We start from the raw sequence: 15,258 nt of genomic DNA, 5'->3' as shown, positions 1-15,258 counted from the left end.
TACATATTTAATAATTGTTTTTGTATCGCATTTTCATGTAATAGCAACAGGGTAATTTACAAATAAATTGTGCTCCGATTTTTACCGAATTTACAAGTGTTATTTGAAATTATTTCTACAGTATTATTGTGTTATATTTTCGCGTATTTTTCAGGTTCCTTTTTACTTCTCCCTACATTACGCAATTCCGTCTCCCTACCATTCTTATGCGCCATTGCTGCGCAGGAAAAACAGGGTTAATTTAATTACATATCAAGTTGGATTATTTTAAAGGGCAATACTGATTGTCTAATAAATGATCCGGCTACGATATTTCAATTGTAACAATTAATGATTTTTATAACTTAGATAATTAGCAAATAATTAGGTGAAATTAATTAAAGCAATTTTAGAATTTATTAACTTTTCATTTTCGTTTTTTAAAATAATGTCCTTTACGTTGAGGAAGCTTTTCATTATCCAGTTCTGATTGTATTTTACTATATGAATGGTCATGATTAAGAAGTTTGTCATTCTTTGGTTCTGGTATTATTTTTTTTAGATGAATAATCAAGGATAGGTGTACTTTATCTGGAAACTTAACATCATTATTATGCAGTGTCAAATTACAATCAACTGAATTTATATTATTTTTCTTAATGATATTTTCATAAGGAAGTTCTTCATCATAAACAATATCTTCTTCAAAACCGTTTAAAGTAATATTGTTGCTGAAATTGCCAACATTATAGCTGATCTGGTTGATGTTGGAGTTAACTAAATTATCATTGGCTGCAAATGTGTTTTTAACATTTGATACATCAGAATTATTTAGACTAGTATTATAGTCAGAATCGTTCATTATACAAGCACGCTTCTAAAGTGAATTTGAATCTGTATATTTTTTCATTTTTGATGATGATCATGAAAAGGTTCTGAATTTTCTTGTTTACTTGAAAATGGTGAATTTCTTTTTTGATGGTTAAAATTTTTTAAACTTGATGAAACAATTATTTGCAATCGATTGCAATAAAAATTTTGTATTTTAATTGAGTTTCCGCTAACTTGACGCCATAAATCTATTAAATTAATAAGTCATTAATGATAAGTTAATAAATTCTAAAATTACTTTAACTAATTTCACCTAATAATTTGCTAATTATTTGGATGATAATTATTCAGTACTAATATCATTTGTAAGCTATCAATCAGAAACATTCTAATCGCAGCTCTAATTCAATCTAGCGCATGCGCCAAACAATCGTGCGCAATAAAAAAACTCACGCTAGGATAACAACTTTTATAATTAATTTATAAATGAATAAATATGTTAATAAATTATAAAAACTAGATAAAAGTAATGAGCTAATTATTTGCAATTGATTTCAATAAACATTTTGTATTTTGGTTGAGTTTCCGCTAACTTGACGTCATATCATTATTTCATTAATAACTAATTAATGAAAAGTTAATAAATTCTAAAATTGCTTTAATTAATTTCACTTAATTATTTGCTAATTATCTAAGTTATAAAAATCATTAATTGTTACAATCATCCGCTAACTATACGGAGCTCTTCCTGAGCCCTACAACGTTTCTCCAAATCAATCTTCAATTGAAGACATATTTTTCAAGAAAGCCAGAAATTGATTTCACTTCAATACATGATCTTCAACATTCCTCCGTAAATACCTTTTTTTTTTGTAAATTTAAATGAGTGAAAGAAAAAAACAAATTTATTTTCAAATTTTTTTTCGAAAAACGTCAACTGCGACCTCTAGAAATCATTCTAAAATTTTGAAAAAATTCACAGAATTACATTTTTTCATGGGAAACATTTTCATAGGAATTTTAGTGGAAGAACGCGAAAAAAAAAGTTTTCTTTTTTTTGGACCACCCTAATATATATATATATTTATTAAATTTACACTCATGCTCTTCTTGTAGACTATGTGTGTTACATTAAACGTTATACATTAACGTTTGATAAATATCAATTGCTAATCACAGATTAATTTAAAATTAAACTTAGTTAAAAATTAAAAACAAAATCTGTGATTTTAAATTTTATCAAATTTTTTTTCTTCGTAAAAACTATGGAAAAATCATTCAAATAATTTATTTGAATATTATCTTATATTATATAATTTTAATTTTCATGTTCCTAAAAATTTACATAAATTCGTGTATGCATATACAGACTGTCCCATTTTAATTGGATAATGGATTATTCTTGAAAATTATAGCTCAAATTGAAAAATGATTCAAGTAAAAGTTGTAGGGTTTGGAGGGGGACCCATAAAAAAAAACAAAAAAAATTCAAAAAATGATTCAAAAAACATTCAATGATTCTTTTTTTTTCTTAGGTTTTTTAAACTGAATTTTTAGAAGCAAGCTGCATAAAAATTAATACTCCGATGTATTTTAAAAAGTTTAATGACTACACAGTTGTCTCAATAATTTCAATCTTAATAAATTTAAATAACAAAATGACAAATCAAAAGGATGAAAAAATTGTAAAAAAGCTAGTTCGTCCATTTGGATTTTACTTACCAATTGACATCAAATAAAAATTTCAAAAAAGAAAAAAATTATCTTTAAGGGAGTATCTCAATCAATTAGTTTTCTTACAAAGTTCGTAATTTTTGGGTATATAAATCTTAAAACTTCCCGCATCTAATGATTTTAATTTTGTAATCATGAACAACCTAGTTTTAGAGATAATTGAGTCTAAACAAGTGAACTTTTTACGTGGTTTAACATTGCAGGTATAGGATTTTTTTTTTATTTTTTTATATTTTTAATTTAAACAAAAAAACGGTTCTTACAAATTTGATAAAAAATTAATATGCCAAAATTGATATAATTTAGAATATTTGAAAAAAAAAATTAAACGCTTGAACTTTCCCGATTAGGAGATATTGTTAATTAAAGTTTGCAAAATTTATTAATATTTGACATGAACGTAAGGCCAAGTGGCAATGATGCGTTACGCCCAACTCTCCACTTATTTTATATATCACACATACAAACATCTAGATGAAAATAAACTATAATTTTATTAATTGATTTAAAATTTCCAAATATTTTTCAACAAATTGATTATTTTAACAAATGAAATGAATAAATAAATGCATATCCCGAGCTAAAAAATCTCAGTCTTAAAAATGTCGAAGTCTTAAAACAGTCTTTATTTGTCCAACTAGGAAGACTTCGGAAGACTTCCAATTTAAGACCTCATGCTTACGAAGTCTTCCATTTAAAGACTTCGTAAGCCTGAGGTCTTTCAGAGGAAGTCTTCCATTTCAAGACCGTAGACTTCCAAAGTCTTCCATTTTTTTATTTTTTTTTTATTTTGAGCCGTAAAAAAAGCAAAAAATAAAAACCTACGAAGGAACGATCATAGGTCTCTGGTGTGAAAGTCGGATAGGCTGACTACTCAGCCATTTGTTCAATTGATATTCATAGAGATTATTTACCTTATAAACTTTTGACTTCTAATTTTTGTTATTTGAATCAATTTTATATTATAAATATCTGAATAAATGTTTAAAGTAAAATTTAATTTAGATCTATTAAAATTAGAAGAACTTGATTTTTTTTTCTTAAAAAAAATATATAAATTTTAAATATTATGTAATAAAATGAATTAGGTGATAAGAGCAATATGTTAATACGAATGAGAAATTTCACGAAAAAAAACCCATGCGGCTTATTGTGTATTATTGCCTTTTCTACTATTCGTATTTTTATTTTATTTTATCTAGTTTTGGCTCCAAAATAAGGGGTTTTTTTTCGTGAAATTTTCTGGACTTAGAAAAAATGTAGCTAAGTAAAATAATGTAGATATTGATTGTTTAGCTACAACTACAGCTAAATAAAAAATTGAGCTAAGCAAAAAATCTAGCTAAGGAAAAGATGTAGATATTGATTGTTTGGCTACAATTACAGCTAAGTAAAAAAATTTTGCTAAGTAAAAAAATTTAGCTAAGTAAAAAATCTAGCTAAGTGAAATAATGTAGATATTGATTGTTTGGCTTTAATTACAGCTAAGTAAAAAATTTAGCTAAGTAAAATCATGTAGATATTGATTGTTTGGCTACAATTACAGGTAAGTAAAAAAATTTAGCTATGTGAAATAATGTAGATATTGATTGTTTGGCTACAATTACAGCTAAGTAAAAAATTTAGCTGAGTGAAAAAATTTAGCTACGTAAAAAATCTAGCCAAGTAAAAAATCTAGCTAATTAAAATAATGTAGATATTGATTGTTTCGCTACAATTACAGCTAAGTAAAAAATTAGCTCAGTAAAAAAGTTTAGCTAAGTAAAAAACCTAGCTGAATAAAAAGTCTAGCTAAATAAAATAATGTAGATATTGATTGTTTGGCTACAATTACAGCTAAGTAAAAAATCTCGCGGATAAGTAAAAAATTTTGCTCTTCACGGAAAAAAAGTCTCAAGTCTTCAAGTAAAATGTGAAGGGAAATTCCATAGTTAAACTTAGTTTTTTTCCTAATTCCAGAAAGTTCACGAAAAAAAACTAAGTCCCTTATTTTGAAGCCAAAACTGCATAAAATAAAATAAAATTACGAATAGTAGAAAAATCCATAACTGCCAATAAGCCGCCATGGAGGGCACCTCGGGGTGCCACGGGCCTGAATTCCGATACTTCCGTTTAGAAATTATAAATATTTTTTTTCTCAATTTTTTTCCTCTAAATTTCCCTTCACAATTAAATTTCTGTGCTACCTACATTTTTGTTTGCCTGGTATTGCTATTTTATTTAAATATTTACTTACTTATTTGTTTATTTATTTATTTATCTAGGATCATTCGAAAAGAAAGAGAAATTTCGTGACCATAATAAGCCAATTGAATAATCAAGAAAATAATTATCGCCCCAATATTATAAACATTACTTCAAGTGTAAGTCAACGATCTGCTTATTCAAATGACTCTATTGAAATGGGAATTTTAGAAAATATTACAAACAAACAAAATAAAAAACAACAACAACCACTTGTTAAAATTCAACGAATCATTGGATACTCCAAGACTAATAAAGCTGTAGGTCAGAGCTTTGACAAAAACAACAAAAACATCACCAGTCTTGACGATAATCATCTAGCTGAAAACCAAAAAGGCCCAGCCCTCCAAAAACAAGACAACCAAGATCAAGCACTTATCGTCAACAACATCATTGACAATAATCATCAAGGTGAAAATAAGCAAATTATGGAAAATCATAATAATAATGACCAGCCACAGCCAAATATCATCAACAACACCAACAATCAACAAACTGAAACCGAAGAACTTCCCGTACACCATGTCCGAGAAAACCATCAAGAGAGAGTTAATGTTATTGTTGCCAATGAAATCAATAACCATCACAACAATCACAACATCCAAGACAATGAGCCAAACGAACTTATTTTAATAAATAATATTGATAATGATGATAATGAGCAAGGTGATGCAACTGAACATGAAGCAGGCCAAGAGAATGAGCAAGAAGAAATGATTGTCATCAATAATGTTATAAACAATAATGAGAACAATAACAACGGTCAAGTAGTCCAGAACCAAGGTGACCAGTATAATAGAATCAATAACAACAATAATATTCTCGCACAGAGGCAACCAGCTGCCCAAGGTCATAGGCAACGAAACTGGATAGACGAGCTGCCTCCTGATGTAGAGCATGAGGATCAATTATATGGTCCCGATCATGAAGGTGGAATGGTAAATATAATAATAATAATAATAATAAATATCGGGATTATTATAATAATTATTTGAGTATACTAATTATTATAAGCATAATATTAAAAATATTAATAATACTTGCGAAAATTCTTGTTTTAGATGCAGAATATAGGACACAACATTTTCTGTCGCAACCATGTTTACTCGGACGCGATTCGATCTTCAAGTGGAACTACAATAGCAAGACGATTAATGGATGGAGTTTTTAAACCAGAGATAATTCAATCTTGCACATTGACGGGACAAACAGCAAGAAATGGAGGTGTAAAAAACTCAGTTACTCCACCCCGTCGCCTTCACATCCGAGCGATAGAAGCAATAATAGGTAAATAAATTCATTATATTCTTTGTATTTAAATCAAACAATAATATTAATATGCAAATTTTTTACTAATTATTAAAATTATTGTAAAATTAATTTTTTTAATTTGTTTTTCAGAATGTGCCATGAACAATGCACGCTTCCGAAGACTTGTTGCACAAAACCGAGATAAATACAACAAAGCGATTGCCAGCCAAATATGTAAAATTAAGGCGAAACATAAAACAAATAATCATATTAGAATTGCTTAGTAGTTCTGCCGCAAGAGCACGGCACACTACAGTCACTGCGTTTAGGACTTATAGTACATAGTAAAAAATAGTTTGATAAATTAAATTTACAGATAATCCTTTTTTTATTTTAACAAAAATTTATATATTAAAATTTTTATTTTTGATTCAAAACATTTTTAGTTTGGAACCATTTTATTAAAATGAAAAAGTTTTTTTTTTGTGAATTTAATAAGCAATTTGAGTACAAACTATAAACGAATTACTAAGTTTTTACTGTGTAGGCTGTCTTATAAACTTTTACTTTTCTTCATCATAATTTTTAAAAATATCAAAAGCTTATCAAATATAAAAAAAAATTTCTATATATAAATCAAAATATTTGATTGTTTTATTGATGAAAACAATTAATAATTTTGTATTAAAATTTTTCATCTTTGAAGATGATAAAATAAATCATCAAAAATTATAGTTAATAGTAAAATTTCATGTGTTAATGAAATTTATAGCAAATTTTAAAATAAACGTTATCTTACAAAATGATATCGTAAAAATAATTAAAGTAGATATGCAATTGTTAATTATCATTTTGGAGTAAATAATTTTTTTTTGTTGTTATTCTTGAGGTACAAATTCCGGGCTTGGTGGTACAAATTAGTACAAATTATTCTGCGTCTGTAGCAATTTTTTTTACCCCTCTAAGTCATCTAGAAAAAAAGTCGATATTTAACCCTTTCTGGACCCTTTAATTTTGAAGTACAAATTAAATCAATGGCGGTACAAATTAGTACAAATCAAGACGCTTCTACTAAGTATCCTAGATAATTTTTCTAGGACTTATGCAGGCCAGGTTCACGCACCCCGTTGAAACTTACATGAAAGCTGCACAAGCAACTAACATGAGAAAAAGAGCAAATATTGCTATCAGAGGAATTTGGAAGCCTTGTGAACTAATGCAGTTCGTGTTAAAGCGGGTTGGTAATGATGATACTGTTACTTGACACATCATAACTCAGGAAGATATTCTAATTTTACATGGTACGTGACTCAGCGAGTTATGTAGTTATATTGTTTTCAAAATTTCAATACATTTCAATTGATAATTTTCGAGGTAATTTTTCTGTTGCAGTCACTGTCACAAAAATGCAGGAGCATAAATTTCTAAGCACTGATACCGAGGGAATGGATCTGACAAACTTACCAAATTGGTTGGCCTACCAGGCTAAAATGGCACGTTTGAATGTTCGCGTTGCTGATGAAGAAAAAGATGGTACGACTACTTCTATTGAACCAGAACTGAGAACGACAGAGAACGAAAATAATGACAGTGAATCGTCAGAATCTCCTGATAGCAACAATGAAAGAGAATTGTCAGAACACTGTGATTACAGTAGCGACGAAGGTGACATTTCGTATGCAAAAGATCCTTTGTCTGACACTAATAACATGTGTCATGATCATTTCCAAGACATTTAAAATTCCTATTAACGTTTTCACTTTATTTTTTTACTTCGTTTACTTTATTGTCGTAATATTTACTTAAGAATCCACTGGTTGTGATTCCAAAAAACTTATGAAACAATATTATTTTTTTTATGTTTTTGATCTAGGCTTGCTGCAAAGTACAATCGGTATATTTCTAGACATTTTTGTTTCTTGTATTAATATGTCATCCAAAGAGTAAGTGTTATTACCTTGGGTGCATTCCTTTAATAAAAAATTTTTTTTCGTTTTGCAATTTCGCCCTGTAATACCGGCCAAAATTTTATAGGAAAAAGCTGTTTCTTGTAGCGGCAGTACTGATACATGACATTATTTTTTTTGGCTTCGAATTATTAGATGGATAACTGTTCAATGTTTATATCAAACTGAAATAAATAGAAAATTGACTTGTTGTGATTGTTTGTTATTGTCACATAGGTCGTACCACACATTATCGTAAACTGTAAAGTCTGGAACATGGCATAGAGAATTTTATCACTTTTGTCGTTGTTTCTGTTTCTAGTTTTTAGTCGGTATTACAGGGCGAAATTGCAAAACGAATAAAAAATTTTTTATTAAAGGAATGCACCCCATGTATTTACTTATAAGAAAAAATATATTAAACAAAATAAAAAGGTTCTAGATAAATTCAGTTGATTTACAGTTTTTATTTTAGTTATTTTACGGTTAATTTTTAGTTTTCTTGAAGAATAGATGTGTTTGGTTCATAAACCGAATTTAAACCATGAAAAATAATCAGGTTGGTTTTAGGTTTACTGGCAGATTGTTTTCGGTTGTCGGTTAGGTTTAGGTTTGTTTTGCGCAACTCGCAACTCTAAATAAACGGTTTATTTACAGTTTGAATACGGTTAAGCAGTTCTGTTAGGGGAAGTTATCAATATTTTTCTAGTGCGTCACGCGACAATTAGTAAGAAAATTACTGCGCGCGAAGCCCTAACGGCGGCTCTCAATTTGTTGTTGAATTAATAACTTAATAAATAATTAATGAAAATAACCAAAAATTTGCATAAAACTTCTAGATAAAGTGCTCAACAATATTGCCACTGACAAGTTACTCGATTTTAAAATTCCTTCGACTCTTTATTCATTCAAAGTTAGACAAATTGATTTTTTCATCGGCACAATACAATAAATAAATAACGTTAAACAATATAAATAAATAAGTTTTTTAATATCACTATTGCTATCGCTAGCCTATAATGAAGCTACAGACAGATTTTCAAGTCAATTTATTAATTTTTAAAGGAGTTATCACGAGTTATATGTTTAAAAAAAAGTATTTTTTTCAAAAAAAAAAATTTTGTTCTTATTTTTTATTGCATTAACTAATTATTATAAAAAAAAATTTAATTGAATAAAAATGTATATTTTTTAATTTTATAGATCACTGTATTTTTTTTTCGAATTTTTCAATTTTAATTTTCCACCGAAACAACGTCGCGTTTTCATGTCTTCGAGCGCTCAACGTGTTATTGCACCCAGACCCTCAATTGTCGCGTGACGCACTGGAAAAATATTGATAACTTCTTTAAATCTTAATGTTAATGAGTTTTTTTAACGTGAAAAGTTGCGTAACAAAATGGAGAACGAAAAAGGTAAAATGGAAAAATGTAAAAAAAGAGGGAGAAAGTATTAGAATTTTTATTTGTTTATAAAAATTATTAATAATTTATGCTAATTTTTGAATTAAATTTTATATTTTAATTTCTTTGAAAAGACCGGTCTCTTTGTTATATACTGTTTGAAAATTATTCAATTCCTTACAGCAGATTAATAGAACTTATTTTTTTTTTATAACACTGGCAAAAAATTCATTTATTAATAACAATTAAAATAATCAAAATTTTCAAAAAACAACGAAAACGTATTCTTGTATCTTTGAGAACTATAAAAAAATAGTACTTATTATTATAATCCGGGGTAAGGCATTTTGAGGGGGGCTCAGTTGTTTTATTTTTGCTCACCAGCAATATATATTTTATTTATTACAAAATGATAGTATTCGAAAATTAAAGTCAGGAATATTTCACACGTTAAATGTTACAAATCCACGTGACAGTTATACTGTAAAAAATTATTTAAACAAATTAAGTGAGGGTCAGTTAGAAAATAAGTTAAGCTCTATATTTGAGCGTCTCCTAAACACAGAACAATTTTGGAAAAAGCCAAGAAATAATCTTAGGTGTATGATAAGAGAATATGGTCCTGCTACATGGTTCCTTACTCTAAGTCCAGCAGAATATTTATGTGATGATTTAATTCAATATGATCGTAAAATTAATGCTCCATTCTTAGACAAGATGTTACCGGGTCAAGTAATTGCTGCAGATCCTGTGTCAGTTTCTCGCTACATGGATCAAAAATTTCATGCCATGTTAGATTTCCTTATAACTCAGAAAGCAATCCACTTTGAAAAATTTTTCATTATTTTTGGCGACGGGAATATCAAGGCCGTGGTATTCAACATTTCCATATATTATTATGGGTTGATAATGCGCCTATGATAGGTGCAAACGAAATTGAAGAAATAGTTGAGTTTATCCAAAAATATGTGATTTGCAAAATGCCAAATAAAAATTTGTCACCATTATTGCATCGTAGGGTAACGACTCATCAAAATCATCATCATAATGGTTATTGTATGAGGTCATCAAAAAATAAATACGGAAAAACGATTAAACGCTGTCGATCTGCATTTCCTAGAACTGTTACCGAGACATTTGTCTTACGTGATCCAGCAATCGCAATCGCAAATCACAGACATTCACGGTCTAAGAATAAACTATATGATCTCCCTAGAACCAAAGATGAAGGGAATATTAATGATTATAATCCTGTTATTCTTACAGTTTGGGAAGGGAATGTGAATATTCAATATGTAGGTAAAACTTCCTCAGCCCTAACAGGGTGTGTTACAAAATATATAACAAAACATGAGCGATCAAAAACTCAAGCGATGGTCAATGATATTAACTCCACAGCATTATTGCTCACCAGATTATGGAATTTTGCTTTTCAAAGTTTAAATAATAGAGAAATTGGAGCTCTCGAAGCAGCAGATGCATTATTAGGAACTTCTTTGAGTGGAACTGATAGTAATACAACAATAAAATGGTTGAATGTGAGACAAATCAGAGAGTGTAAAGTGAAACCGTTTGAGGAAATTAAAACAATGGATGAAGATTCAACCGATATTTTTGCCCCGTCTTTAATTGATGACCATTATCCTTCACGTCCTGTTGTTTTGGAAAACCTTTGTCTATATGAGTTTTGCAAAGAGTGGGACGTTGTTAGATCTGAGCCTGTGTCTGATAAAGTCGAGTATTATACACTTAAAATAAATGATCAAGAGAAACCTATATTATGGGTCAAAAAACGATCTCGAGGCTATTTAATCCATCATTGGATATACAATATAAAAACCCACCCTGAAGACTTTTACTTTTCATTACTATTTTTATTTAATCCTTTGAGAAACACTGATGAATTGAAAGATGGTTTTGAGACATTCGCTGATTCATTTAATGCTAAAAAAGATGAACTTCAAGAAGCATGTAATTATTACAAGCGTCTAGATGATTTTCAAAAAGGATTAGATCATATGCAAAAACTAATTGCAGAAAAAGAAAATGTCATTATCGGAAATAAACCTGAGGATCAACTAGAAGATCCAATAATTGATGATATTACGGAAAAAGCTGCTGGTGAAGCGATGAAAGATTTTAAAGATATTGGTAATGCAGATGCAGAAGAAGAAGTTGATTTAGATGAATTGATCAGCGAGTTAAATGCTGAGTCTTCCAGAAAGTGACTGATGTTTTTACGGATGATATAGATGAACCTTTAAAAATTTATATTAGTGGAGAAGGTGGAACAGGTAAAAGCTTTCTAATCTACGTTATTCAAACTTGGATTCGAAAAATATTAAATCGTCAAATTGCAATTGCCGCTCCTACAGGCCTTGCTGCATTTGGTATTAACGGTATGACGCTGCATAGAATTTTTTCACTGCCAGTTCAGCATGGAGGTACACCAAAGTACATGGCTTTATCTGACGGTGCTCTTGAGGTATTACGTGAACAGTTAAGAGACATTGCACTAGTGATTGTTGACGAAATTTCAATGGTTTCTAATGTTACGTTAATGTATGTGTGAGTAGCCTTTTTTCTCACTTACTATTTTACATTTAATTTAATTTTAAAACAATAATTTAAAACAGAGATACAAATTATATTTAATATTAATAATAATGAAACAATTTATTTAACAAATAGAATATGTAATATGACAATTTAACACGACACAATATGTATATGTTTTACTAATTGTGATATGGCAAAGCCAAATCACAAATACAATTTTTAATTAATATCCTCAATGTTTTTCGGACGCACTCGATGGTGGCCGGACAAGAAGTGCAGTTTATATTTTTCTAGTTTTTCTACGTCGTCTCTACGACACGCAGACATACATTTCCCCTCATACATACATCACTCAATAAATATAATAATTATACTGGTGTCACGGAGGCACCAATACATACATATATACATTTTATATTTACAATATGGGTGTATCTGATTTTACACGCTACATATGTAAATCGCAGATTGAATGAAATTTTTAATACTTCTGATGAATTAAATGGATGGTTCGGTAAAAAACATATCCTATTTTTTGGAGATCTAATGCAACTTATGCTAGTTACTCAAGACGCAGTTCACATGGATTTATCATCTGATGATATGAAAAAATGTCTTGAATCTATGGGACATTTTAATATTTGGAAACAATTGGTTGAATATGATGAACTTACTCTGAATATGCGTCAGCGAAATGATGATGCCTATGGGAAACTTTTGTCTCGATAGAGGGTTGGATCTATGATGATCTGTTGGTGACAGACTCGGTGAACTGTGTAATTATATACAAAAATTGCCTTCATCTGCTGTATGCTTGTTACCACCTAATGAAATGTGTGATGCAATAAATTCTGCTATGTTAGACAAAATAAAAACACAAGAAATATATAATCTCTGTGCAAATGATACCATCGATTGTAAGCCTATTGATCGAAAAAATTCAGAAAAAGACTTAGCTAACAATGAATATGATGCTAGTCGATCAGCTGGTTTAGCAAAAAATATAACAATTAAAATCGGTGCAAAAATCATGATTAGACGAAATACTGACTACACTGATGTGAAATTCCAGTTGCCTGATGGAGTGTTCGTAATACGTTCACAATTTCCTATTTGTGTTAGTTACGCAATGACAATACATAAATCTCAGGGAGTTAGTTTAGAGTGCGCTATTGTTGACGTTGGTGAAAAGTCTTTTGCCAAAGGTATGACTTTGCACTTTCACGAGTTACAACATTAAATGGTTTGCATTTAATAAATTTTGACCCTTCAAAAGCAATAGCAAGTCAGCAAGCAATCGAAGAATATAATCGTTTGCGGAAAATTTATAAACCTGATTTGAAAGAAATTCCAATTTCGAATAGAAGTTTTCCGAAAAATTTTGATACCAAGTGGTGTTTGAAATCATTTTTGGTTGAGATAGAATGTGAAAAAAAATCCAAAGTTATCGACACGCTGTCTAATGTACATGGATTATCTAATGATAATGGTTCATCGAGCTATGTGAACTCTGTGATGCAATGTATATTACACTCAGAAGTTATAAATGAGTCATTAAAAAAAGTTAGCAACTCACACCATTCGGTAGTAGCTAAATTTTTCAATGAGTACATTTCAAAAATGACTTCTTCAGCAGATGAAATTAAAACATTTGTTGGTGAAGCGTTCAACCATAATAACGAAGATGATCCTGCTAAATTTTTAACAGCACTCTGTTCAAAAGATCATGTTCTAACCAAGCATTTAGGCCATGAAGAAAAGTATTTAGAAAAATGTGAATCCTGTTCATACGTAAATGTCTCATTGTCAAGCCAGTACATTATAAATCTTTTAATACCAAATGGAAATAACACTTTCACATTACAAAAACTTATAAATCAATCGTTCTCATTGTGGCACGAAGGAACTGATACATGTCTAGATTGTTTAACTTCAACGAAAATTTTTAGAAAATTAGAAATTCTTAAGACAAATGATGTTGTTGTTTCGAAGGTCAACTCTTTGTCAATGAATCAAAATGGTCGATTGCAAAACAATTATTGTTCGATAAAAGGGATACCCACAACTAAAGTAGAAATTTGTAAATCTACATATAAAGTTAATTACGCTATATTCACTGATAGCAGTAGATCAAACCAACATTTTATAAGTTATATCCGTAATAAAAATCGTTGGATAAAAATTGATGGTCAGTTTGTTGCCAATGAATCTTGGCAAAGAAAAGCAAAAAAATCCTTATATTTTATTTTTAGAACGTACTCGAAAGGGTACAAAGCTCACTAAATAAATTTTAAATAACGATTCACGATCTGGACGTATGATGGGTTGTTATTTTTTATTTGTGAACGATTAAAAGACTTTACAAAAAGATATGATATCACACAAGAAACAAAAATAAATTTTTAAACATACAAAAAAAGAGGATATCAAAAAAGTCAAGTACAAAAGTACATATTTCTTTACAAATCATTGACCAATATGAATAGTCTTAACTTTTGACAAAATTTCATACTTGACCCCGCCCGGTTCTTCCCAAATAAAATTTCAAATCTTTCACACAAATGTAGGCTCCATAAAAAGTGAAAGATAGAAGCAATTTAACTGTATCAAATTAATTAACACGCATATAAAAAATATGTATATAATACTGAAACTATCATACTTAGCCAACTACTGGTGATAATATTTCTCCACGTATAATTTGATTTTCTCCATAATTAGTTTGAATCTCTCGCAAATTAAACCATACGGAGAGATGTGTAGAAAAAATTTTTCTCCAATTGTTTGTGAGCATCCAAAAAATGACGTCAGCAAAATAGTTCAAAAAGTAAAATGTAGAGGCGCTTCTAATGTGTACGAAACTACAGATGTATGTATGATACACCAGTATCATACTTACCAACACTGCAGTCCAATTCACAGGGCATTACAATTTAGGGCTTTTTTCCTCTACTGGCGGCGCTTGTAGATCTTTTGTATGTGAAATCTATATAAAAAAAATTTGACAAGCGCCATCACCGGCAAAAAAAAGCCCTAAATTGTAAAAAATTTGCCCTGTGAATTGGACTGCAAATTTTTTTTTTGTTTATAATTTTTAAATTAATTGTTAATAACAATCACATGTAAAAAACAAGAAAAAACAGTAAAATTAAGCATTTAAAGATTAAACAATCGCAAAAATAACTTTTTTTTAATTTTATAGCGCTATATACCCATTGACTCTGTCTCGACACCGTTTTGATCGCGTTTCGACAGCATTTCGACTGCCTTTCGACAGGCTTTCGACAGCGAATTAAGAGGTGTCTAATTTA

The 15,258-nt window shown here is 29.4% G+C and overlaps 1 protein-coding gene across 1 annotated transcript; it reads left to right on the top strand.

Moving 5' to 3' along the window:
- Positions 1-4,814: 4,814 nt before the first annotated feature.
- Positions 4,815-6,323, top strand: LOC122850872 (putative uncharacterized protein DDB_G0286901). The gene is made up of 3 exons (XM_044149928.1): positions 4,815-5,726; positions 5,850-6,075; positions 6,190-6,323. The coding sequence occupies exons 1-3, from the start codon at positions 4,947-4,949 to the stop codon at positions 6,321-6,323; spliced, it is 1,140 nt and encodes a 379-aa protein (XP_044005863.1). The 5' UTR covers positions 4,815-4,946.
- Positions 6,324-15,258: the final 8,935 nt, after the last annotated feature.

This window comes from Aphidius gifuensis, linkage group LG3 (genome assembly GCF_014905175.1).
Source record: "Aphidius gifuensis isolate YNYX2018 linkage group LG3, ASM1490517v1, whole genome shotgun sequence".
NCBI lineage: Eukaryota > Metazoa > Arthropoda > Insecta > Hymenoptera > Braconidae > Aphidius > Aphidius gifuensis.
This window is presented reverse-complemented; position numbering and strand designations above follow the sequence as displayed.

Coding starts and splice junctions, on each gene's coding strand:
- LOC122850872 (XM_044149928.1), top strand. CDS start 4,947: ATGGGAATTTTAGAAAATATTACAAACAAACAAAATAAAAAACAACAA. Junction 5,727..5,849: donor CCGATCATGAAGGTGGAATG/GTAAATATAATA, acceptor TTCTTGTTTTAG/ATGCAGAATATAGGACACAA. Junction 6,076..6,189: donor AGCGATAGAAGCAATAATAG/GTAAATAAATTC, acceptor TTTGTTTTTCAG/AATGTGCCATGAACAATGCA.